The sequence below is a fragment of the Callospermophilus lateralis genome, chromosome 1 (genome assembly GCF_048772815.1).
Source record: "Callospermophilus lateralis isolate mCalLat2 chromosome 1, mCalLat2.hap1, whole genome shotgun sequence".
NCBI lineage: Eukaryota > Metazoa > Chordata > Mammalia > Rodentia > Sciuridae > Callospermophilus > Callospermophilus lateralis.
In genome coordinates, this window is record NC_135305.1 from 178,189,029 (window position 1) to 178,216,710 (window position 27,682).

A 27,682-nucleotide genomic window follows, 5' to 3' on the forward strand; every position below is an offset into this window, starting at 1 on the left:
TAAAGGCAGTATAATAATTTTAGCACTGACTATCCTAACCCAACCACCAGAGCAGCAATTGCCTGCAGTCATCTGAACTGTCAAGATAAAGGAAGATGATGTCAATTTAATTTCATCAGTGAACACGTTGCCCGAGTTCAAACAGCTGGGATTTATGCAATCTGCATGAAGTACAAAGAACCCCATGATTTTTATCAGAGCGGCGACATAAAAAAAGTGTTACCTTCTTGATGTCTCAGAATTTGGAGTTTGAGTTTGGATGGCACGATTGCTTTTCTGAGAAGTATCCTAAAGAGATATTTCATTCATAGGCTGTTTTTAAAGAGAGGATTTGTGTCTAACAAAACTGCTCCCTGGAAAGAGATCTCCCCACCGGGAGGCTGGGCTGACTCACTAATAGGTAGCACTGCCTCGAACCAAATCTGCCTTTGCCGTAGACTGATGCTAGACTCCTGCATGCAGAGGACAATAAGTCATTTTTCTCTTGTCATACCCAACTCAAATCATCTTCCTAAAGGGGAATTCAGTTAAGCCAGGACATGCATATCAGAAAAGAAATTCCTCAGATTCAGTCTCCTAAGGGCTCTTCCTTCCCGCTGGGGCTTTACAGAATGAGCATGGTTACAGTGAAATCTGTTCACAGGAGAGCTCCCGGGACTAGGAGAACTCACCTGGAAGCTGGCTTTTAAGAGCTAGAATAATATAAAAAGCAAGGATGAGGCAAGAAGACGAAAAGCCTTATAAAAATAGGAAGACTCTACGGGGTAGCTCAAACATGATTATCAAGGCTCATGAATACCTCAGCACTCCAAGTGTTTCATTTGGGGATTCTCAAAGCATCTTTACAGATCTGTGCAAAGTAAATGGTAACTCTCAGAGACCATCTTACTTTACTTCATGGGCTTCCAGTTGCCAGTTATTACGAAATGGTTTCTGATGGCAATAATCCTTTGAGAATGCCTGCTATTGAGGATAATGGCTGATTGTCAGAGCATTAACCACCCTCGACTTCACTTTGGGCTATTACATAACAAAAGAACAAACTCATGATGAGTCTGTCAGGTGTATTAAATTATATCAAGCATTATAGAAGTTCTGTGATGGGGATTAACATCCAGAAAAGACTATCTGAGATTGCCAAACTCATTATCTGCTAAGTCAGGAGGCTGGCCTCAGTCCTGGGAGGCAAGGCTGGAGTTGAAACCATTAAGTCACTACCTCCAGTTCCTCTCTGCCTTAGCATGGAGACCTACAGGTAGCACAGTGTCATTCTTCTTTGTTCTATCACCTCTGAAGAGGATCAAGATAGACTGAATGAACCAGAGTCTGCATCAAAGTTGTCTTACAGTGGGTTTAATCATTTTCTAGATTTCTTAATGGCAGACCAGACTCGGCCTATCTTCTATAAGCATAGAATTTGATGGATCCTTCCAACACTTCCTGTGAGTCTACATTTTGTTCTTTAGCTCTCATAGGACAATAGAGGTGCATGATGACCCTACAGGAGGTATGGCCACTGAGAAAATCAGTCACAACATCTCAAACATCCTCATTTATTCTTAGGATTGACCCATCACATTGATCTCAGAACATCTTTCAGGCCAGAAGCTTTCCAAAGTAGAGAAGCAGGAAATGAATTGAAGTTTGAAGTCCCATGGAAAAAAAGCTTTCAGCAACAAGCATACAGATAAATGGGAATTTGACACTTCTCATTAACCCAAGGTGATCCTCCATGCAGAGCTATTGGCCTAATCCATTGTCAATGAACTATGGGATGGCCCTGCTTCTAATGAATTTTCAGTAGAACATGAGAAGTTGTTATGGTTTGGATGTGAGGTGTTTCCCAAAAGCTCATGTGTGAGACAATGCAAGAAGGCTTCAATGAGAAATGATGGGGTTATGAGAGCCTGAACCCAATCAGTGAATTAATCCCCTGATGGGATTAACTAGGTGGAAATTGAAGGCAGGTGGGGTGTGGCTGGAGGAGGTGGGCATCGGGGGCATGACTTTCGGGTATGTATTTTGTATCCGCCAAGTGGAATCTCTGTGTTTCCTGATCACCATGTGAACCACTTCCCTTTGCCTCACTCTTCCACCATAGTATTAAGCATTACCTCAAGCCCTGAGGAATGGAGATAGCTGTCTTTGGACTGAGACCTCTGAATCTGTGAATCCCCAAATAAACTTTCTCCTCTGCAGTTGTTCTGGTTGGGTCTTTTAGTTGCAGTAGTGAAAAAGCTGACTCAAACACATGTGTTTCATATCATAGCATTTCTATAGTCTGTGCTTCTATTCTTAACAATCTATACTTAAGCCCTAAGTGGTGCAACTTCCAATATGCATGTCACTGTGTGGAATCAGTGATTAGGTCACCATTGGATCCCTAATGATTTGCCCAGAGCCTGACAAACAGCAGATATTCTGGAAATATTTGTTGAGTGGAATTGAATGGAAATTTTTTTAATTAAAACCATTTTCCTTATAAAAAGTGTATTATATATTAATTGTAGAAAATTTATAAAAGTGCAGATTATGGGGAAGAAGTCTCACCTTTATCCAGCCTCTGAAGATTACGGCATTGGACACTATTGCATTTATCTTTTCTTTATTTTTCATGCATATAGATATATTAGTTAGTGAGTGGGATCAAGCTGTGTATGGCATTTTGGAACTTATTTTGTTTACTTAGTGTTGTCTTTCCAAGTCTTCAAGTGATCAACTTTTCCATTAATTGTAGGGGTTTTATGAAAGTTTGTGAATGAACGTCATCATCTTCTGTGGTGTGTGTAGGTCCTTGCAACTTTTTCTAATATGAAAATTACTGCAACACATATCCTTTAAGTTAAATCTTTGATTCGTTACAGATTGCTTCCTTGGTTTGGTTTTGTAGAAGTGGGATTGCTGTCAGAGGCTATCTGCATTTTCAATATTTGCTAAATATGGCCAAGTTATTTTCAGAAAGTTTCTGCCAATTTATATTCCCACCAGCAGAAAAACTATTTCCCAACATTCTCATTGTTATGAAGTCATTTTCAATTTGATAAAAAAAATACCCCAAACTCTTATTATTTATATTTGTGCTTCAGAGTGATGATGAACACTTTTCTCTGTATTGTTTTTTGTTGCTGTGCATATTTCTTCTTCTGTATTCTGCTGGTTCATGTCTTTTGCCTGTTACAAGTGTTCTCATGTCATAGTTCAGGAATGAAAAATAGGAGTTTTGAAATTTCACATGCCTTAAAAGAGTTCAGTAGTTATCACTTACCTGTTGTGGGACCGACAATAGGTTCCCACTCTTGCCAAACCTCAGTTGGTTCAACTGTTCACTCCTCAAGGCAATCATATTTGACATGGGACTAACAATGCTCAACATCCTTCTAATACTCAGTGCTCATTTAATCCTTCTATTTCTTTTAGCCCGTTTTTACTCCATATATCACAATGTATTATCCCCTCTCAGCCATGTTTATAATTTTAAGTTGTCTGCACTAACCAAATTAGTTTACCTATCTGACAAATAGTTGAAGGTATCTCCCATGGGTCAGGTACTGGATTCAGATTTTGGTGGGAAAAAACAATGAACAAAACTGATATCATATGTGCATCAGGAAGCTTATATTCTCTGTGTGTGACAAACTCTAAATTTTACCAAGTGCTGTGCAAAAAGCCAATAGGGACCAAGATAGAAAAAAAAAAAAAGCGGGGGGTGGGGATCTAAAAGAAGAGGGCCTTTTGGAGGTAGAAAGTTCTATGAACACACTTAATGGATGAAAAGGAGGTAGCCATGGTAACATGTTTCAGTGCAGTGTGAGTAGCATGTACAAAGACCCTGTGGTGGGAGAGAGCTTCAGGTTTTAGAGGGATTAGGAAAGAGCCAGCTGAGAAAGGTAGGATGCAAGTGGGAATTTGGCATTTGGGGTGAGGTAGATGGTTCAACTTGAGATGGGATTGTAGAACAGCTCAAGAGTCGGAGCATGGGGAGCTTAAGACTTTTGTCCTAAAGAAGGGGAAGGCCTTTGAGGAAAGGAGGGATGCTCTCTGATTCCCCCTGTGAAAGGGTCCCTCTGGGGCTGGATAATAATGAAAGTGCTCTAGGTAGGAGACCCAGCTGGTCATACAGGTGAAAAGCTGTGGTGGCTTGTCCCATGGTATTGGTGGAGGAGATGAAAATCACCAGAATTGATTTGGCAGGAAGCTTCCCAATAAGTTATTTCCTTCCCTCCCCGTGCCATTAGGTAGGATGGCTTTTCCCACGTGCTGCCATTGGAAGTCCCCCCAGAGTGGGTTTGAAACAGTGCATTTCCAGGCTGTGGCTAATGCTCTGACTCCTCCCCTCTAGTGCTGTGGGGTACCAGAGACATGTGCTCAAGCTTATTCCTCCAAGAAAAGCTCCAATCTCCCAGCAAATGATGTTTCCATTGGGAGAATGTGAACTTCCTGCAACCACTAGGCCCAATGACTTTGACCCATCTCCAGGGTCCCAATGGAGGGAAACATTTTGAAAAAGTCAGCTCAACTCCAATGCTCAGTAGCCATCTATCCCTTCTCTTTATCACCATAAAAATCCTGACTCTAGAAAAAACTATTACCAAGTGAAGAAAACCATGAGTGTAAAGAAACAAGAGAGAGACTACCTGTAGACTGTGGAGTGGATTGTAATTTATGTTTTTCCTCTTCTTGGTTTGCATTTCCCCAATCTGTTTGCTGCCTCCCGTGAAATCCTTTCCCACCATCCCTGTGAATTTCATATAAATTCTTCTTACATAGTTTTTCCACTGGATGCAAGACTCCTGGTGGTCAGGGATGATTTATTGTTATATGTGACCTCATCTTCCACAGTACTTCTTTGTTACTGTGTGATTTAGTCAGGTTTCTCTAGAGGAACAGAATCATCAGGAGGTATAATTACAAAAGGAGGACTTCTTATTGGTTTACATGACCAGAAGCTGGATAGTCCACAATGACAGTCTGCAGAGTGGAGAGTTGGGAGAACCACTAGCTGCACAGTCCAAGAGGCTGAAGCCCCAGAACAAGAGAGATCAATGGTGCTACCCTAGTCGGAGACCTAAGCCCTCTGGAGAATCACTGTCAGAGTCTGCTTTGGAAAAATGAAGAAACAAGAATCCGATATCCTCAAGTGATCTCAGCAGCAGTCAAGAACCCATTCAAGAAGAATTGAGCTTGCATCTGCTGCTGCTTCTTTGTTCTTCCAACTTTTTATTCCATCCAAGTCATCATCCTATTGGTCAATGCTGCCCACACTTAGGGAAGATCTCCATTTCAGTTGGTTATTCCACATGTCAATTATTCCTTGACACCCTCATCAACACACCCATAATTTTCTTAATACTTGGCATCTCTTAATCCAATCAAGTCGATAATATAAATTAACCATTACACTGTGCCTTTTCTACCAACTTATTTATATGACCAATACCACTTAACCTTTTTGTACTTTTATAATCTTGGGATCAGGGGAAAGGGCATTGAGGAGATCGCCCACAGGACCATTTGGTGGAATAAAGATTTGGGGAAAAGATCAGGAAGTATTCTTTTGTTTTCAAATGTTTGTATCACAATGCACGAAGCTTTGAGAAGGAACAGAATGACTTTGCAATTATAGGACCCTCCTTATCAACTGGAGTTGGGGTCATAGAGCCCAAGAATGCATTTGTCATCTATGGGAAACCAAGCTATGTCGTGTGGGTAGTGAGTGTAGTGGTGACACAGTTCTAGAAGATGATACTCTGAGCTTCATCAGAGGCTTCTTGAGCCAAGAGAGAACAGGTGCATGTCCCAGTGCAAATGACAAAGTTAGATCTTTCTCTTCTCCCCCCACTCTCTTTGTATATATATATACTCTCTACCTTTATCTTTTATATGTATCTTTTTTATATATCTTTCATATTTATCTATATATAGAGAGATAGGCATCTCTCTAAATATCTATACCTACATATGGATATATATCTATATCTCTCTCTATATCTTGATTTTATATATATAGTGTATATAATATGTTTATATATAATGTCTAATTTTTTATATCACTTTGCCTTTCTCAGACCACATGGGTTGTTCCACCTCAGCCTGCAGGAAAATGATTGTATAAAGCAGGCATCCAGTTAATACTTGATGGAAGGAAGGGTGGGAGGGTAAACAGGTGGAAAACATCCAATAGAAATAATAATGCAAATTAGAAGTCAATAGGAAGGACAAGGTGGGGGTGGGACCAAAGTCAAGGGAGCCATGAAACACCTGGTCTTTGCATAGGATGTTTGAGTCTTCTGATTGAGCCACTCTGCTAATACAAGAGGAAACCCTGGACAGCTGTAAGACCCATGGTCTACAGAAGTAAAATATGAATTGCTTAGGATAAAATTTATCTTTGACTGATGGAGGGTAAAAACTAAATTTCCCTGAGATTTCTCAAAATTAACATCATGCCCCCACTCCAAACTTAGGAGCATTGACCTCTTTCCTGCTCCATCCACCTGAGACCACTGCTCACTGATGTCAAAGTAGCAGCTTTCTACAGTGAGCCATAGTGGGAACTGGGAGTCTTGGGAGACTCTCAGAGGAGGAAGAGGTTAGATAATAAGCATGTACAGCTTGCCAAAACCCCAGTTCTCCCTGCCCCCTCCACAAAGAGCTGTGTCCCTACCTGTTCACCTTTTGGAGTGTCACTGGTAAAATGGCATGCACACTGTCCTCAACAATATCCTTGAGATCAGCTGACAAATCCTTGACTTTTCTTACTGACAGTAAGTCCCAGAAGGCCGTAGGTGAGGTGACAGCAGAAATTGCTATTTTAGACTAATTCTTAGTGACAGGAAGGATCAGTTGGGAAAATAGAAATGACAAGAACCTTGGGAGAGAGCAACTGTGCGATCTTAGAATTCACAACAGTTGTTGGTTTTCATGAGTTTGAGAATGATTTGGGAAGAATTCCAGCCTCCTAAATCTTTGACCTGTACCCTGCTGCTGTGCTCATCTCCCAAAAATCCCAATAGAAGGCTCACCAGGATGCCATTTGCACCAATAGTCACATGGGTCTTGATCCTGTACCCCAATTTGGGAGACGAACACAGGGAGAGAAGAATGTTAAAGAGGAGCTTTCCTCTGAAGTTCAGAGTAATCCACCCAAGTTCAAGACTCACTCCCCAGCCTGGTGCAGTGGTACGTGCCTTTAATTCCAGAGCTCAGGAGGCTGAGGGAGGAGAATCAGGAGTTCAAAGCCAACCTCAGCCACTTAGCAAGGCCCTCAGCAACTCAGTGATACCCTGTATCTAAACAAAATACAAAAAGAACTGTGGATGTGGCTCAGTGGTTAGTAACCCCTGGGTTCAATACCCAGTACCCCCCCCCCCCAAAAAAAAGCCTCCCTTAAGTCATTTCCCAATTTCATTTTTCTCTCTTAGGAGCAGCCTTCAGAGATCTTCTCTTAGAAAGAACTATTTCCTTATTGTGGCACTAATCCTCCCAACCCCTAACATTTTACTTTATTTGATGAGTTTAACAACAGCTCTTATATTTGAGTTCTATGACATTAAACAATTTCCAGGAAAGGAAAACAAGATGAAGAGAGGTCAAGTCACTTGCCCAAGGCCCCATAGCTCATTTGGGAAAAGTTCTCTGTTCTGACAATAGGTGCATCCAATTCTCAATCATGTTTTGTAACCCTGCATTCTGCGTACCTATTCACCGTCTCATCCCATGTTCCCATGAAACGGTGACATCTATCCGCTGTTACAAAGTATAGGGGCAAAGGGAGAGACTTCCAGTGAAAGTCCCTTGGAATAGCAAGAGTATCATTGAAACTGGAGTTTCTCCTCTTCTGCTGGCAGGTGCGTCTGCATGAACTGCAGCCCTCTGAATCCAAGAAATGTGTTACAGCTCCTAACGGTGGGCTGTGCCCTTCAGTGTTGCAGCAAACCACAGCAGCTCATTGGCAATTTCTTCTTTCTGAATTCTTAAGAGTGAAATTCACAGACGAGAATGAGTAAGTGGAAGAATAGGAATTACTCAAGTATGAATAGAAACAGAACTCCCACAGGTGAGAGGTGACCAGGTAGCAGGTTGTTGCTTGAGTGTGCTCCTCTTTGGGTTTATATAGCACTTGGGTCAACGCTATTGGTACAAATTTATGTTCATCAGGATTTGGGAGAGCACTAATGCAATTGGTTGACCCTTGAGCCTGAACTTCCATTCAGGTTTGCCCCACTTCTTTTTTCTCAATCTGGCCTGTAATCTCCCAGCTTCCCAGAAGATCCAGGTGGACAGACAATGAATGCCTGGAGATTCAGGGCTGCAGTGCTAAAGCTCACACTTGCTTGGCGGGTAACTGCTTTTCAGCTCCAGGACAAGAGCTTGGCTTCGAGTGTAGTGTCTGATCTTTACTGGGTAATCCCTGAAAGAAGCAGTTATTTAAAATATAATTTGCTTCAATCTTTGTATAGCTTCCATCTAGAATCAAGGGAAGACTCCAGGAAGAAATATATTATAAAACTCATCATTCACTATGGGAGGCCTTGGTTAAGACACCCTTTTTCTGGACTGTTGATATGAGATAGACAAAAGCAAAGGCCAGAGATTTCTTCATATTTTATCACTTTCCATCACTATTAAAAAAAAAAAATCCAGGCTGCAGTTGTGGCTCAGGAGTAGAGCACTTGCCTAGCATGTGCAAGGCACTGGGTTTGATCCTCAGCACCCCATAAAAATGAATAAATAAAATTAAAGTATATATAAAATCTGTTTAAAAAAATCCCTAAGGAACCTGAGATTCAGGAAGGTAAAACTAGCTGATTAATAGCAGATCAGCATGGAAAAACAGGAAGGTATTAATTAAATGGAGTTGGTAATGAAGGAAAGAGCTCCAGTGTTTACAAATTCAAGTGTGTTCCATGCTGACTTCTTTTTAACTTTCCAAGTTTGTGAAAAGAAATGGAGTCAATATGCATAATTAATACTTATTAAGAATCTACTACATGCCAAGGGATACTGAGACAGAAGGATTGCAAGTTCCAAGTCAGCCTCAGCAACATAGTGAGGCCCTAAGCAATTTAGCGAGACTCTCTCTCAAAATAATAATAATAAAATACATGTAAAAGGCAGAGGATATGTCTCAATGGTTAAGTGCCTCTGGGCTCAATCCCTGGTACCCCCCCAAAATGAACCTGCTACATATTGGGTACTGAATTGAGCATAGTGTGCTTCTTCTGCCTGCACCACACCTGTGATTCTGTTGAGAAGGAGACATAGATGTAACTCAGATAGTCAAACAAATCATTAAAATAACTTCTAAATATATTGAGTGTCATGAAGGTGAAGGAAACAAAATAGAAATGAGGAGGATGAGGTGACTGGGATGGAAGAGAGTTGGTCACGCACAACTGTAGGCAAAGAACATTCCAGATAGTGGGAAAGGTGACTGCAAAGCAGCAGGTCTGTCATGTTTCTGGGTGTCCCAGAGCATCTCAGCTATGGTTGGGAGAATGGAACACAGTATATATTCCGAGTGTAATGGGAAAGCAATGGAGGGTTCTAACCAGGAGTGACAGGATCCCATGATGTCTCATGAAGAGAACTGTTGACATCCAAGTTTGTGGATTAATGAGTTTCCCTTTTATATAAAGGAACTTTCTGATCTCTTTTGCTTACTTTGATCACTTTGTACATGCAAGCTTCAGGGGTTTGAATCTGTAAGCCTCTGTGGAAGAAGGGGCATATCTTTGAACAGAGAACTGTTGTCGCTTGATCTTCTGAGGTTTCCTAGCCATACAGATCCTAGGCTGGTCATGAGTAGCTGATGAAGGTTGGAAATGGAGGATGTTTCCGAATCGCTAGTATCAACAGAAGGAGAATTTGATTGGCTTGTTGAGACATTAACAAGAGTTTGAATGCTGTCTCTGAGCCAAACTGTGTGCTGGATTCTGTGAATTTCAAAAATGAACGAGATGGGAGTCCTGTCCATTCCATCCCTGCTCCATTAATGTGGTCACACAAAAACCCTTTGATGTGATGTACATCCTACAATCATGTTTCAAGGCTCCTGACATCACCTCCTTTTTGAGTACTCATTGCCAATGTGATTTTCATGGATCTGATCATGGGTAAACAATATCTGGTAGTCTCTTAATCATCACAGAATGGTCACGTAAATTTAAAAAATGAACTTCTTTCTTAATTCAATGAACACTTTCCATGATAGAGCCCATCTTTTTAAAACTTTTTATTTTTTTATTTGTCCTTTATACTTATACATGTCAGTAGAGTATATTTTGACACATTATACAAACATGGAGTATAGTATCCCATTCTGTGGTTGTATATGATATAGAGTTACATTGGTGGTATATTCATTTATGCATGTAGGGAAGTTATGGCCAATTCATTCTACAGTCTTTTCTATTCCCATTCCTCTTACCTTCCCTTCATTCCCCTTTATCTAATCCAATGAATATTATGTTCTTCCCTCTCCCCCCAGCCCTCCCACTTGCATGTTAGCATCTGCTTATCAGAGAGAACATTCTGCCTTTGTTTTTGTTGTTGTTGTTGTTGTTGTTGTTGTTGTTGTTGTTTTTGGATTGGCTTATTTCACTTAACATGATAGTCTTCAGTTCCATTCATTTACTAACAAATGCCATATTTTCATTCTTCTTTATGGCTGAGTAATATGTCATTGTGTATATCTATCACATTTTCTTTATCCATTCATCTGTTGAAGGGCACCTAGTTTGGCTCCATAGTTTAGCTATTGTGAATTGATCTGCTTTAAACATTGATGTGGCTGTGTCACTGTAGTATACTGATTTTAAGTCCGTTGGGTATGTGCTGAAGAGTGGAAAAACTTGGTCAAATGGTGGTTCCATTCCAAGTTTCCTGAGAAATCCCAATACTGCTTTCCAGACTGGTTGCACCAATTTCCATTTCTACCAGCAATGTATGAGTGTACCTTTTCCCCTACATCCTAGACAACATTTATTGTTACTTGTATTCTTGAAAATTGCCATTCTGACTGGAATAAGATGAAATCTTCAGTGCAGTTTTAATTTACATTTCTCTAATTGCTAGTGATATTGAACATTTTTTCATATATTTATTGACCAATCATATTTCTTCTTCTGGAAGTGTCTGCTCAGTTTCTTTGCCCATTTATTGGTTGGATTATTTGGGTTTTTTTTTTTTTTGGTGTTAAAATTTTGAGTTCTTTATATATCCTGGAAATTAATTTTCTATCTGAAATGCAGGTGGCAAAGATTTTCTCCCATTCTGTAGGGGGAGAGCCCATCTTGATTGTTCAAAGAACACAACTTATTTTTGAGGAATTTATAGTATGATATAAGAGACATAAGGATTCTTAGTCTGGGATCCAGAGTTTCTAGAGAATGTAGGGCTGGGCTTTGGTGGAAGAGGACCTCAAACCTCATGAATCATCTGAAATTGTGTGTAACCTTGAGAATTTTCAGAGAGGAAGAAGGGATCTGTAGCTTCAGCCAAAATCTCATTGGATTTTGGGACTCTCCAGAGGTTAATAAAAGTCGTGATCATTATAACGGCAGTGCTGCTCTGTGTTAGGAATAATAATAATCCCGTTGTCCCTGATAATGGCAAACATCAGTGCTAACCCCTCCTCTTGGGAAAAATCCCCTTCTTTGCCTTCAAGAGTCAATTTCCTTTTCAACCATACTTCTGGCTAGAGTGAGAAAGGTGTCTATGGATAGATGACTTTTGGTTTAGTTTTGCTGCAGCAGGTTGCCTGATACACAGGTGGGATGCCACTAGCTTACTGACATTCACTGCTCTGAGCTGTCCTTTCACCCCTTATATCTTAGTTGCTGTTGATTACAGTGGGTGATCCACATTAGGGGTGCTGAAAGCACAGCTCAAAAGGCTTAAATGACTCTCTCAAGATCACCTAGCAAGTAAATGCAGCATCGGACCCACCTGGAGTCCTGGACTCCCGATTGCTGCTTGTTTCAGGGGTATCTAGAATGTGTTTAATCAGGGCCAGTAAAGCACAAAGGACTGCCATAAGGAAGCAGTTTATTATGTTCATAGCTTCCAAGAACAGAAGTCAAGTCAGACCATGAAGGGTCACACATGAAGCACAGAGACAAGATGAGTGGGCAGGAAACTAGAAGACTGGTGACTTTATTGTGGTTTCCAAGGGAAGAGAAAGATGAACCAAGGAGAGCAGTTTGAGGATTGGCTTGTCTGAGTAATGTCAGCCCCAGGGTACAGGGGCTGTCTCCTTGTCGGATCCTGGCTCTGGGGTGGTTAGGCAGTGGGTAATGGCCACTACTGTGAGTCTGATGCAATGACTGGTTGGGAGCAGGAATGGTGGAGGATTTAGCCTTTCAAAGGTGCACTTGTAGGCAAGTTGTCTACTCTCTCTGGGAATTAGCCCACTCTGGGAAGAGCATTTCTTTCAAGATCAGCAAGGACCCAGATATCAGAGCACTAAAAATACAGAAAAATTTAAAACGGTGACTACTCTGTCTCTGCCCCAGGAATGCAATCAATAAAGTGTATCACTCACCTCTGAAGCTATTCACCTATTCTCTATCAACCCCAGGGCATTGCCTCTGGGTGGCCAAGAGACACCTATCTCCTTCACAAAACCTGACAAAACCCAAAGCCAGGAAACTAAACTGTCTTCCCTCTGGCCAGAAGATTACAAATGACAATTTTATTTTTTCAGAAATGGGATATTTTCAATACCACACATGAGCTACCAGGCATTTTTGCTTGAGAGGAAAAAGATTCTACAGACTCATGGAGCATCCCCAAAATGACAGTTCATTTCTCATAATGATCTATGATATTCATTGGTTGAAACTTTATTACTTTTGTAATCTAATTCAATTCATCCCAGTTTATTGCTGCTCAGGGCTGTGTTACCTTCGTTGTCTCTCTCATCCTTCTGGATAAGGATGTTTCTTCTTTTATTATGAGCATGATGGCTGCTAGATTAAAGCAGCCTGCTCAATAAAACAGTTTCCTGTGGAGTCAACCTTCTCTGAGCCCATCTCTGCTCTTCTGGCATTTTCATGAAGATAAGAATTGGCAGTGATTTATGAAGCATTTTGTGTGTGTGTGTGTGTGTGTGTGTGTGTGTGAATAATCAGGTTTCAGGCCTCCACTTCTGCTTAGAGATTAAAGATTTTATTCTGCAATGCTTTCCTGCACCAGAAATCATAGAAACAGCCAAATGACGATAGAAGTTCATTAGGAATGTCTTTCGGGGAGATATAGATGAAAAACGTATTCAGTAGCACTGAGTTGACTTTAAGACAGAAAGATGTCAGGGGACCTCTTTCTTTCAACCGAACTCATTCATTGCTTTGAGAAATCCTGGAGGTATTTTAGGGAATAAATGGAGCTGGAGAGTGAGTCCAAAGACTTGAGCAGGTGAGTAGACCTGAGGGCAATTCCACATGCCTAATGCAGAGGCTTCCTCTTCACTGAATTAAACTTTAGAACCCATGTGTGGGAGCACCCAGGGGTACAAGAGGATTCTTATGGCAATTGTCATTTGCACATATAATCCATATAAACTTCATGTTTTAAAGCATGGAAATAATGAATTTGGAGTTATGTTTTAAAGTAAAAGATTGCTTTTTTTTTTTGGTACTAGGAATTGGATCCAGGGTGCTTAACCACCGAGCCACATCCCCAGCCCTCTTTATGCTTTATTTTGAGACAGGGTCTTGCCAAGTTGCTTAGGGCCTTTCTAAGTTCCCGAGGCTGGCTTTGAAATCACGATCCTTCTGCCTCAGCCTCTTTGAGTCTCTAGGATTACAGGCACATACCACCACACCCCACTGCCTTCTTTTTTGTTTAAAAGCATAGACCATGTATGAAATCTCCTGAGAGTCCTGTCCCTAGCAGTTTCCCCTGCATCTGGGAGAAGGACGGGTTATAGACATTTTAGGGAGAAACTACAGCTACTGCAGGTGTGAGGACCTAGTTTAGCAGCTGCAGAGCGCTGGGGGTAGATCTGCCCTTTCTTTGGGAAAGAAAAAAGTGCAATTAGCCGACCCTACTTGCCAAATTTGGCTTGTGTCTGATGTTCCTGACTTCTTAGATTGACACAGCTTCTTTAAAAATGTCATCTTGTTCCAGCTTGGCTATTTTTTTTAACCACCCACTAGATTATAAATTTCTTAAAGTTTTGCCTCAATTCTAAGTATCTATAGAAACAGCTTTCTGGGGAAATAACTTCAGTGATTTTTTTTTTTTTTTTAAATTCTCAGGCCCACTTCCCTTTGTTCAGGACTCATCTTCAAAATGCTGGGCTTAGACCACCTGTGTTCTAAGGTGGTCTTAATTGCCCATTCACTATGTATGCGCAATTTAAAAAAATGGAGGTGGGGCTGGGGCTGGGGCTCAGTGGTGGAGTGCCTACCTTGCACATGTGAGGCACTGGGTTCAATCCTCAGCCCCACATAAAAATAAATAAATAAATATATTGTGTCCATCTACAACCAAAACAATTCTTAAAAAAAAAAAAAAAAAAAAATGGAGGTGGAGTATAAGTGCCTGGACCTACTTATTCTGAATTTCTGGAGGGCTGGTCCCTGGGATTCCATTTGTAACCTGTGATTTGAGACTTCTGGTGATTCTGACGCCCAGAGACTCCTCATCCCATTGCTCTGGCCTGGGCCACTGTCCTCTCTTGCCAAGAACACTGCAGTGACCTCCTATTTGGTATCTCTGTTTCAATCCTTGTCTTTCTGACTGCAGTTCTCAAACATGGCAGGCAGCATGGTGGAATCTCCATTGGGAGATTAAAGGTTGAGCCCTGCCTCTAGAAGTTCTGATGAAAATGTTCTTGACCAGGACCTAGATGGTCAGAATTATAAGAACATCAGGGAAATCTAGTGGCCTGCTAGCTGAGCACAATTTTCCATGGCCTCTGCCTCCCAGTGCAATTAGAGTGACCCTTTTATGTCATGTGTCAGCCCATGCCAGGCTCTGCTCAGTCCCTTCTGTGTTTCTACTCCATGCTTTACTAGTGGCCTGCAGACCCCACAGCCTCTCCTAGGCGACCCCTCTCCATTCACAATGGCACCCTCACTTCTACTTCAAGCATTCCTTTTGTTCCCCTGAAATGCTCTTTCCCAGTATGGTGTATCCCCTCTTCCCCACCCTGCTTCTTTCCAGATCCCTGCTCAAACATCACCTTGTCAGGAAGGCCTTCATTTCTTCTCTTCTAAAAGAGCAGCACCCCCACTCCCCCAACTCAACCCAGTCTTCATTACCTTTTCTTGCTTTGTTTTCTTCATAAGCTTTTAGTACAACACATAAATATTGAATATGAATTTGCCATTTATTCCTGTTTCACTCCCAAGAAAATATGAACTCCATGAGGATAGAATCTATTTGTCCTCATGGAATGGTCCCTAATGTGGCACTCAGAAGTGACATTGGACAGACAGTTGATGGGAGGCTCCTCCTCTTCACTGGTGACTTCCCCTGCATTGTTAGTTGATCAGATCCCAGCTCCTCCCTTTCACAGATTTTATCTTCCTTGTGGAAGGCAGCCACCTGGACCACAACACCTTTCCCTTGACCAAGCATTTGTCCTATTATAATCCCATTCAAGGCCACTTCCCTCTCCCTATTCTTTTTTTTTTTTTTTGGTACCAGGGATTGAACAACCCAGGGGTGCTTAACCACTGAACCACATCCTCAGACCCTTTTTTGTATTTTATTTAGAGACAAGGATCTCACTGAGTTGCTTAGGGCCTCCCTAAATTGCTGAAGCTGGCTTTGAACTTACCATCCTCCTGTCTCAGCTTCCTGAGCTGCTGGGATTACAGGCATGGGACACGCACCCTGCTTCCCTTGCCTATTCTAATGGCTGCAAAAAGGAGAGACTCTGATTCTTTAACTTGGGAAGCTCATCCTCTGTGTTCACTATAGGTTGAGGGGAATGGTGCCCCTCTATGTTTCTGATGGGAACTGCCTCTACTTTAATAAGCAGCGTAATCTGCTTTTTGGAGAAAACTGGATTGAGTTTTTTGTTTGTCTCATTTGGGAAATTTTATCCTAAATAGATTAAAGTAAATGACTTTGAACTTTGAAAGTCTACATCCCAACATTTTATTAAGCTTAATTGGGTTTGTAGAACACAGAAAGACCATCCAAACCAAAATGGAAGATTGAAATGAACTAATTAGGTGGATGCAGACATTTTTCATCCCTGCCTTTGAGCAACGTTTAATGAATGTGGTGCCTTGCGGGGCTGCGGATGAAGAGTACAAAGATCTGGCTGGTTCTTGGGGTGCTTTCCTGTGTTCCGATGTCTGTCTTGGCCTGAACTGTGCTGAGGCTCTTGCCCATACTTGTCTGTGCTGTGCACCTTTGTTTTCAGGACTCCTCCATGTCAGGCTCTGCTAAGCCTCCTTGCCACAGAAGAAAAGCAGTTAGCCTCAAGGCAAACCATTGAAAGTTGGTTTGGTGGCACTTCTTAGGAAAGAAACCTCAATGGTTGGAAATAAAATCCATCAGGTTACAGAATCTGTTAATGAGGGAAACGGGGAGCCATTTGTATTACTCATAGAGGTTTTCTCATTTGTTAGAATGGGAAAGGCCAGGACTTCATCTCTACATCTTCATCTCTTTCTGGGTTTGGTTTTAACTCTTACATGTGTTCTTCCTAGGTCCTGACAGATTTATTCAGGAAATTGCAGGGCCATTGCTTTCTTTTCACTTAAAATGAGCTTTCATCATTAAAGCAATGCTTATATATTTGTAAGACCGATCTCTCAAATAATATAAAAGATTATAAATAGTGTAAATGCCCTTTAAGAAAAAGAATAAAATTCTCTGCTATACAATATCTTATAACTTTCCTTTTTCCCCTTGCCAATTCATAATGGGGGAAACAGAGGGTTACATGATATTGCACCACCTGAATGCACCTTAAATTTTTAGCCAATAAGCTATTAAGAAACACCCTAATACTTTTATCATCTCTTATGGGCTTGGTTTTAACTCCTACATGTGTTCATCCTATGTCCTTACAGATTTATTCATTGTGTATTTGCAAAAATGTTAAAATATGAACTCTAGGGCTTCCAGAAGTCATGCATTTTCCAATATTTGTACCACCTCATGTCATCTTTGACATCGGTTAGTCTCTGTTGTCTTTTCATTGTTGTGACCAAAATAGAAAAGACAAGAAAAACTTAGAGGAGGACAAATTTATTTTGGCTCACAATTTCAGAGGTCTCAGTCCATGGTAGCTGGCTCCAAGGCAGAATATCATGGCTGAAAGACATGGTGGAGAAAAACTGCTCACCTCATGGCAGACAGGAAGCAGAGAGAGAAAGAAAGGGTTAAGGGAGAATATAAACCCTTCTAGGGCATGTCTTTGGTGACCTGCTTCCTCCAGCTAGGTCCCATCTCCCAGTAGTTCATTCAGTTATGGAGTGGATCAATCCACTGACGAGGTCAGAGCCCTCCTGGTCCAATCATTGTCTAAAAGCTTCATCTGAGCACTGGGGACCATGCTTTCAACACACGGGCTGTTGAGCATATACTTCAGATCCAAACCATAAGGGTTTTCATAGGCTCTTTGTAATCCCAGCTACAGATAAATGGCTAGAACTAGAATTTCTGGGTCAAAACTTTAAAAATATAGAATGCTATAGATTTTGTTCAATTGCTCTCCCAAATATTTTCCACTTTGAAGTAAAAAAAAAAAAAATCCCTTTTCTTTTGTGGTCAGTTGAAAGGCATTATTGTGGAAAACGCAGGGCACAAATGCAGTTCTGTTTGATTATGTTTATTTTATAGGCAGAGATGCAACAAGTCATTTCCACACCATTTCTATTCAGATAAGGAGGTCAGTCCACTGGAAGACTTGGAATGTACATAAATGGAAATATTAAGCATGATCCTGATCTTCCTTCAAATGTAATAAAATGAAACTCAAACCAACAAAATAAACATAATGCCTATAAATCTCTTAGCCTGGTACCTGACCCACGGGATGGCACTGATTGTAGAAGCCATAATAGTCATAATGGTAGGGGGTCATGGTGCTGGTTTTCATTATTGTGGGTTTTGTTAGCCCAATTATTCTTGAGCAATCGTGTCTGATCTGAAGTTTGGCGCATTCCTTCTGGTTTTCCAAGTAGGTTGCCATCTTTTAAATCAAGAATTGTAGAAGTTTTGCCAGTGATTCAAAGCATTTTCTGGGGTTTTAACTGTGTCTCCAAGAGAGATCTCAGTTTATGCTAAGGCTCCTCATCTGGACAGCAGAGGAGGCTGGCACATACAGCTACCTTTACTCAGAAACAAATGGGCTACTTTATCTTGGGTCTTTGCCTACAGAGATAGACTCTTAATTTCATTTCATAAGAACTATTTCTTATGCTTTCTTGCATTGGCTAAGAGCCAGGAGGGATGCAAGTTTTATCAGTCTAGTATTTTTCCCTTTAAAGAGCTTCATTTTGAGATTTACAAAAAAAGATTTATGAAAAAGTCTGGGCCTGATCTTGAGAGATTGGACTCAGTTCCTGGCTTCTGTGAATGCTGTCCCCGGGGAATTGGAACTGATTGGGATCATCTATACTGAAAGAGCCAGTGTCTCCGGGAGGTTTAGAGGAGGCCCCAACACTATCCTTGGATCTCAGAAAACCTCGGTCTTGAGATCAAACCTTGATGCATCTTAACAAATCACTTTACTGAACTGGGTCTCAGTTTTCCCCTAAGTCAGAGTTGCCCAGCAGAATATAGACAATAGCCAGACAGGGAAAGCGAATAACTCTAGCTAAGGGGGCAGCCTGTGGCAACCAGTTTTGTCTGTATGAGGTAGGATCTTTGCTTTGCCTTGTTTCCAAGACAGGCAGAATCCCCTCCAAAGACTTCTAGCCTCGGGAGAGAGAGAGAGTTTAGAAAACAAGAGTCCAGGGGTTTACATTGGTTCTTTGGAAGCCAAAGGATAAAGGGACTAAAGAGAGTCACCATCCATCTTCTGGCCACAGACTGAGACTCTTGCCCCCAGTTAATTACCTTCTAAAATCAGGCCAAGGACCACAGATGGTTGGAGGGTGCCTGCAGTTCGTGCTCCCCATTGAGGGGAAACGTCAAGGTTTTTTCAGTGTCCTCCCTATTCCCGAGAAGGGCACGCCCTGAGTTTCCTATGGGAAGGAGGAAAGTGACTGAGGATGCGTTCCAGACCCACATGATCCTTGTCCACATGTGGAGGAAACCCGGATCTGTGACACTGCCTGTCTCTCCTCTCAAGCCCTTCTCCTCTGCCGTGAGCTGCACGCAGAAAAACACAACTACCACCAGTGCCATATGGCTCAAAAGATCAAAGGCCCCAGTTCTGAATGTATTTCTAATGGACTGTACTTCAAATGTCTTAAATATGTTCCCACAGATGGGAAGCGTGGAGTATTAAAGAGGTGAGCCCCATGTGTGTGCGGCGTGCGCGCGGCCTAAACAGGATGGCGAGAAGCGAGTGGCGCTCAGCCCTGTGTGTCTGTCTTCCCTTCAGGTTCGCATCTTCACCTACCTCATTGGACGAGAGGCCGCCTTTGCAGACAATCTCAAGTGGATGGCCTGCGCCAACAAAGGTGGGTCTCCCCGCCGGGCCGCGCTCTGGATCACCTCCCTGTGGATGTGCAGCACACTAGAGAAAGGAGCGAATTCTCAGACAAGGCTGCAATTTTTCAAATTGACAAATAATCATTGCACATATTTGCGGGGTACAGCGTGTGTTTTGGCACATGTATGCAACATGCAGTGATCGAATTGGGGATATTAGCATATCTGTTGCTTCAAACATCTATCATTTCTTTGTGTTGGGGACATTTGAAATCTTGTTTCCTACTGTTTTAAAAGGTAAATTAGATTTTTGTTAAGTATAGTCTAGTCAACTTACTGTGCTACAGAACACTACAATTTAGTCCACCAATCTAATTTTACATATATATATATTTGTGTATATGTATATATATATAAAACATTATTTTTTTTCTTTTTGTTTTTCTTTCTTTCTTTCTTTCTTTCTTTCTTTTTTTTTTGGGGGGGGTAACCAGGGATTGAACCCAGCAGCGCTTAACCACTGAGCCACATCCCGAGCCATTTTTTAATATTTTATTTTAAGACAGGTCTTCCTAAGTTGCTGAAGGCCTGAATGAATCACTGAGGCTGACTTTGAACTTGCCATCCTCCTCTCTCACCCTCCCAAATCACTGGGATTACAGGCATGCACCACCATACCTGGCTTTAATTATATTTTTGTGCCTGTTAACCAACCTTTTTGCATGCCCCTTTACCCTTCCCAGCCTCTGATAATCACTATTCTATAAAATAGACTATTTTATAACCCCATCTCTATAAAATAGACTATTTCAGCTTCTACATATGAAATTATATAAGAAGGCAGATTTAGGTTAAGTTCTGGGTGTTTCTAATTATTAATAGATGTAGAACAACTTCTCCCAAAATAGTTGATGGATTTTGAAGATAGTTGAGTGGAGTGGTTCAGCCTCCTCACTCACTATGTTGAGTAACTGTGGGTGAATCACTATAGCAGAGACATCCTATACCCCTGAGTCCTTTCATCATTCCCAGCCCTGTGAGTTGCGAGCTCAAAACTGGTTCTGGACAATTTGGGGGGCTGTGAGGGAAACCAACCCAAGCCATTTCTGGCTGAAGGATTTAAGAGGTGGATCAGACTGGATCCCTGAATGATCACATGGAGCAGGTGCCCTTTCCCCCTAGCCCTTGCTACCTACCAGAGTACCTTAGACATACAGTATATGTGACAAATGAAACTTTTGTTGAGTCATTCAGATTTATAGTCAGATATATTCTTATGGCATAACTGCCTACATGAATAAATTAATTAATTTTAACATGCCTTGGTGTTCTCATACTGGAAATATAGATGCGTTAATAATTTTTCTTAGATTTTTTGAATTAACAAATAAAAATCGTATATGCCTATGGTATACACTCTGGTGTTTTGAAATATGTATAAATTGTGGAGTGGCTAAATCAAGGTGATTAATATATGTATCATCTCACACACATATCCTTTATTTGTGGAGGAAACACTTAAAATCTATTCTCAGCTGGGCATAGTGGCACATGCCTGTAATCCCAGTGGCTCAGAAATCTGAGGCAGGAGGATCACAAGTTCAAAGCCAATTTGAGCAACTTAGTGAGGCCCTGTCTCAAAGTAAAAAAATGAAATGGGCTGGGGATGTGGCTCAGTGGTTAAGCATCCCTGATTCAATCCCTTGTAGCAAAAATAAATAAATAAATAAATAAATAAAAACAAAAAACAAAACAAATAAACAAAAACCCTATTCTCAGCAATTTTCAAGAATTTTCAAGTATACAGTCCATTTTTATTTTTACTAATTATAATTACTATGTTCTACAATAGATCTCTTAAATAGATTCCTTCTGTTTGACTAAAATTTTGTATCCAGTTCTTCTTTTGGTTCTTATTAAATTAACTAAGGGTTAATTTAATAACCTACTTCAATACAGAGTCATAAGTGCCCAATGACCACTGTTAAGAGTTTTATATTTATGAGTTCCCTATGGTGTGTCAGAAATAATATTTGGGGATTATGGGGAGAATTAACAGGGCTTCATGGTGTAGTAAGGACTTCTTTTCATTTCTTATTGTAGGCAAAGCACGACAGGCTAAATGGCAGTAGAGTCCAGACTCTTGGATTTCAAATCTAGCCTCTGCCATCTACCAGATATATATAAGTTGTGATCTGAATCCTGTCCTATCAATACACATGTTGGAGGCATGAAATCAGACCCTGCAAGTGAAGCGAGTAGGCAGTGCTTGGTATCTGAGTGTCCCCAAGAATTCCCTTGCTTTGTAAGATCTGTGGACCTGTCTTCTCTCCCTCTGAGACTACAGGCTCCATGAGAGAAGCCTTTGATTCTAATTTTACCTTGTGTGCTCTGACAGAGCTTGGCCTCATACATTTCTCACAGCAGGTGCTCCTTTGATGTTTGCAAAATAAGTAAATTGATGATGATTATTAATAAAGGTGAACATGTCCTGTTGCATTTACATAGTCTTGTATAGGTCTCCTAAACCATCCTTCATGAAAGTTTTAGTGTTGAACTTTAGTAGAAGAAAGAGACTTAGGGGCAAAGAGTTTGCAGATCTCAGCTCCAGATGTGACTTAAGAAAAGGTTATTTTAGTTTCAAGCAACCCAAATTGCTCCCTACAATTACAAAAAAAAAAAAAAAAAAAAAAAGAATATTTTGGAAAGAGAAGGGAGTGGCTCAGAACCCTGAGTGGGAAGAGAAACTCTGGTCTCAGGAAGGACAAGGAGGATGTATTTGTTTTTCTTTTCCCTCTTGACTTTTCTTCTTCTTCTCTGTAGATAAGCCTTGCCTACTTTGACACATGGGCAGCCAGAAATGGTCACCCTATGTTGTACATACCCATCCTATATGCGACACACATGGACAGGGCATACTGTTAGAAAGGAGAATTGATGTTTCCTTCACTTCAGATTGACCAGCGAATCTAAGTTTTGACTTCAAGTCTCCCTCTTCACCCTCAAAAATGATAATATCTCCCAGCCTGGGCCAGTTCACATCTGGTGAGGGCAATGGTAAACTCACAGAGAAAAACCTCAGGTGCTTGAGGGGCTCAGCACTATGGATGGGGTGGGTGGGAAGTTCTCAGAAAGCAGGTGCAGAGCCAGGTGAGTCAACCTGTGCCCATCTTGCCTTTCGCTTGGCTTTATCTTTAATTTTCTGCATCTATTTGGAACAGTCTTTTGAGCACGTCTGGATTTCCTCATCTTAAAAACAAAGGACTGCATAGAAGGTTATTAATGTTTCCCTGGAGCTCTAAGATAACACACTCTACAATTATTTTATTTTATTAGTTGCTTTGCTCCAGGAAAGGTATCAACAATTCTGTTTGTCTGAGAGTAATGTGTTTGGCTTCAGGTCAGGGGGAATTATAGGAGGAGCACAGACAAGGGATGGAGAGACTGGGTAGATCCCAGAGTTCTTTTGGGTGACAAGGCCCTCGTGTGAACTGGGGAACTTTGGCATTTGAAAACCTTGAGTGAGCTACACTTTCCCCCATAGTTTTCCTTGATTCTGTGGTCTTGGGAGAGAAAAAAAAAAAAAAAGGTTCCTTTCCATTTTTTTTTTTAATTTTGAAAAATTTTGTTGTTATTCCTGCCACACCAGATTGCAACCCTTCTCATCAACTGGTTTGCATTTAGTCAGTCATGGGCTGTTGTTTTTACCACTGCCTATGTCAGGCTGATGAGAATTATTCAAATTGAAGTCTTGTCTTAATCAACTAATATTACACCACAATTTAGTTTTAGTCATTGTTTATAAGAATCTTCGAAGCATCCTTTTGAAGACGATTCAGCCAACTCAAGGCCTGGCTATAGAATATAGCCTTTAAGATTCATAAGCTCTGAGGACAGCCTTGGAAAATCCAAGGAAGTAATAGTAACTGCTTGGCTGGATGGGCCATTGAATTCCAACGAGTCCCTTCTTCCAGTCCAAATCCAGTTATTTCCTTCCCTCCTAGACTCAGTCCCTCTCAATCTTTTCACCTTCCCTACTCTGCTTTCCTTCTAAAGGGTGTTGGGAATAGAATGTCATTGTCTGACTCTCTTCAAAGTGGCACTTGCCGTCCAAATATTCGGTTCCAGTCATCTGTGCCCGTGTAAACCCTGGCTTCACGTTCTATCAGTTATGGGGTTTTGTCCACGTAACATCGGTAAGCAAGTATTCGCCCCTGGTCATTAATTAAGTCATTGTTTATAGTCTCAGATTGTTAGAGTACAGAGGCAGCATAACATTTTTCATCTCAAGTGACATGAGGTCCAGAGCCCCATCCCTCGCATAGTTTCCCCCTGACTCAGTCATGGTCTTCAGCAAAATGAAGCATCAGCATTCAGGGACCAGAGCAGAGGCCACGTAGAAACCTGTTGACTGATTGAGCTTCCTGACCACAGAACGACCCTGGGAAGGAGCAAGAGTGGTTAGAGCCATTGTGGCATCCCTGGATCAGTGGTCAAGGACCTGCTGTCTGTGCAGAATTTCTTTCTTGGAACTCTGGTAACCATGGAAACATCATTAGCCAGCCAGCGGACTTAGATGCTTTCCTGTGGAAATGGGCATCTGGGGGGGGGGGCCTTCAGACCCCTAACAGGAGTTTTCTGCCTCCTCTGATCCGCTAGCAAAATCCAGAGAGGCCTGGAGCTCAACTGTTTGTTTCATTTTATGCATTAAGTCGGTTCTATCTTGAGGGAACCAACCCAAATGAGGCAAAACAGCATGATCTTTTAAATATGTTAAAATAATCCCTGTCACTGTAGAATGGCTTGTGGAATTTAAAGTGCTGCATCCATACCATTGCATAAGCTAGGGAACTGGGAAAACAGAAAAGAGGGGCCAACTAGACCATATATTTCATAAAGCCATGATGACCTTCTCTAATGTTCAGTGTGCCAAGATTTTAAACAAGCACTGGCTGATCCTCCTTCAAAAATCACAGTTAATAGAGTGTTTTCCAGCTGTGCAAATAAAGAAGGTGCTCTGTGTTTGGGTTCTCAACCAATCAGTCATCATAGGTCCAGTGGAAATGGTGCACGAGTCTCTTTTCGTTGTCTGCTGAGCTTATTTATTCCTTTTCGATGGGTTAGAGGTCACTCTGTCCTTATTTGAAAGAGAACTGGTGGTCTGAGCCATCCTTGAAAGTCCAGGTCCCCAACCTTTATATATATATATATATATTTAATCACACTAAGTGTAACATTCCTTGAAAGATAACTCCAAATTTTTTGAGGACAGAATGGTTGTAGGTGAGGGTAGAAGAAAAGTGGTAGCTATTTCAGAACTGGTGGATGAAGGCAAAAATGGCAGCTATTCAGATACATTTGAGCAGTTCTTTGTCTATGTTCCTTAGAACGTGGGAATTTGAATGGGATGAAGATGGTTCTGTTATTGTTGTTAATGGTAACTAAGGATGACAACCTGCTTACTAAGTGCCAGACAGGGTACAAAGTACCTTTGTGTCATGTCTCCTTAGGCCTTGTAAAAGCTCTATGAAGTGCACTTTAGAATCATCTCTATATAAAGAGATGGAAAGTGAGGCCACGGGAGACTAGCCAGTGGACCTCAGTGGACCTCAGTTGCTCCAGGTTAGCAACGAGCAGGGAACAGAGTGAGGATTCAGGCCTAGGCAACCCAAAGCCTCAGCCTGAATTCTTAGCCAGAAGGTGAGGCTGCCTTTCCTTGGAGAAAAAGATGTTGTGATTTACAGAGGACTCTTAGGTGATTTCCCCTAATTAGGGAAAATCTAAGAAAACAAAACTAGTGGGGGAGAAAGACTTTGACATGCCATTGTTAATAAAGTCAGAGCTGGGATTTATCCCCAGCTGGTGTGTTCTGGAATTGGCATGGCCTCACCTTGCATTGCTGTTGTTCAGTTCTGAACATTTGACAATTGGAAATATTAAGGTGACGGAGGCACAGCCACAGAGCTATAGGAATAAGCCCACCTTGCTAGCTCCCCAAGCATGTACCTTAGATTGCTTGTTTCTTCTCCCCACCCCCACCCCTTCTCTTTCTCCACCTCCTTCTTCTATTTTTGAATGTGGGAATTGTACATCCATTGATTATTCTTTAATGCTTGTATATATGTTTTATATAATTAACTTTGATATCAGAAAAATATATGAAAATGTGTCCATTTTAAGGAGGAGATACAGTTAGAGAACTTGTCCAACAGAACTTCTCAAGTATTGACTTTTTCTTTTTATCTTTTAATATCATTTCTACCGAGTAATTAGAGATTACAATGTAATAATATTCACAAAGGGAAAGACTTGTGCCCAGATCTGAGCTCCAGTTGATTCTGATAGCTTTACTCAGGAGTCCAGTTCTTTCTCCCATGGAGACCACAAGATTCTCTGCCTAGCTATCACTCTCTCCTTGCTTTCTTCTTTCCAAAAACATGGACTTGGGGTCCTTGGCTCCCAAGATGTAAAAGGCCTTGATTGTTCTTTATGAAGATCAAAAAATATATGGAGGTGGAAAGCTGTTTACTAATAGCCCATCTTTCTAAGCAAAGAAGTGCTTTTCAGTCATAAGTGTGTGTGATGCTAACAGAGAGAAAGGAGAGGAAAAGTAACAGTGGGACAGTCCTTCAAGAGTACTGTAGAGGATACAAACCAGCAAAATCACAGTATTACCTCCACTGTCCCTGTGGATGTCATTTCCATCTCGGGGCCCTGAGGCTGAGATCTGCACACAGGCTCTCTGGTTTTCAGCCTGCCTTGCTCAAGAAGGGGAAAAGTCTCTGCAAGCATTCAAAGGGAGCTCTATCCCTCACACCAGAGGTAGAATGAGGGCCTTGCCATGTGAGTAGACAGCAGGATCTACTCGCTGAGGACAGACAGACTCTGGGAGTCCTCAAATCTGTTGTCATTTCAAAGCGGAGTATCAAACGATGTGTTGACAGGGCATCCCACGCCAAAGCAGCTTTTAGGCAAGGGTCTCAAGAAATGTTGAAGTCAGGGTGGTGGATTCTCAGCCATCAGAGTCTCAGGCTGCATATGGTTTATCACATGGAGTCGTTGTAACCCAGAGTTCACCGAAAGAACTCTGCAAGGGAATAAGGTAAATAAATTGATGTTATGTAGAAAAATGAGTAGACCATTTGTAATAGGTGGCTAATTTCAGCATTAATTACTCCTTGGTAATTACCGAACAATTGCTGATTCTATTTTCTTACATGATATATGATGTCCAAAAAGGCACATTAGAGAAGAGAATAAACATTCAAGAGCTAGTATTTAACAGGAAAAAAAAGAAGAAGAAGAAGAAGAAAGGAAAGAGGAGGAAAGGGGCCAACTCAGAGAACACACAGAGAAAACAAGGGAAGTGTATATGGTTACAGCCAAAGATTCCAACCCTTAGCGATTTCCTATTATCCATCATTCGTTAACTACATCCATACATTGGTTAACTAAAACTTATATGAAAACATTTAAAAACAAAAAAATAGGGACTCTTTCAGAAACATTTTACATTTTAATGCATCAGGATCAAATTTGTGTAAGCTTTGCAGCATATGTTATTAATATCATTTTTATAGCTTCAGCTTTTCCTACCTTTTATACATCTGCACCCATGGTCTATGTCCTGGACTTGGAGTAGACCTTTGGTGCTAACTATTGTACATCACTAAGGAAACCCAGACAACAACTGTTTTCTCATATCTATCCTCAACTCTTTCCAGCTGCAGTACACAAATAGCCCACGAGAGGCGCCCTCCTGGGGAAGGAGGCACTCTTAGGTGCCATCTTCTCTCATCATGGGAAGAGCCAGTGCCTTCAGTGGTGGCTCTGGAAGCCAAGAACCTGGGTTCAAATTGAACCTGAGATACATTACTAACTCACTGAGCTTTTCTTTCCTCCCTTATACATTGAGTACAGTGAGTTGTGCAGTTATGAGATCCCAGTGCAAATAGGCGAGGTGAATCCCAGGAAGACCTGCGTGAAGCTTCCTGCATTACTCTAGAGCCCCCCACCCCGTACCCAAAGCCCCCATTCTGGGAATATAAGAGTAGCACCAGCTGTTCATAACATTTCACGGAGCTAATATTCCAGTGACAGAGAACACAGT

The 27,682-nt window shown here is 41.3% G+C and overlaps 1 protein-coding gene across 1 annotated transcript in view; it reads left to right on the forward strand.

Annotated features, from left to right (window-relative positions):
• Cacna2d3 (calcium voltage-gated channel auxiliary subunit alpha2delta 3) overlaps positions 1 to 27,682 on the forward strand; it is an 870,922-nt gene that overhangs the window by 531,266 nt on the left and 311,974 nt on the right. Inside the window, exon 12 of the mRNA XM_076868261.1 lies at positions 19,523 to 19,601. Coding sequence (XP_076724376.1) covers positions 19,523 to 19,601 — 79 coding nt within the window. The remainder of the gene's footprint in view (positions 1 to 19,522; positions 19,602 to 27,682) is intronic.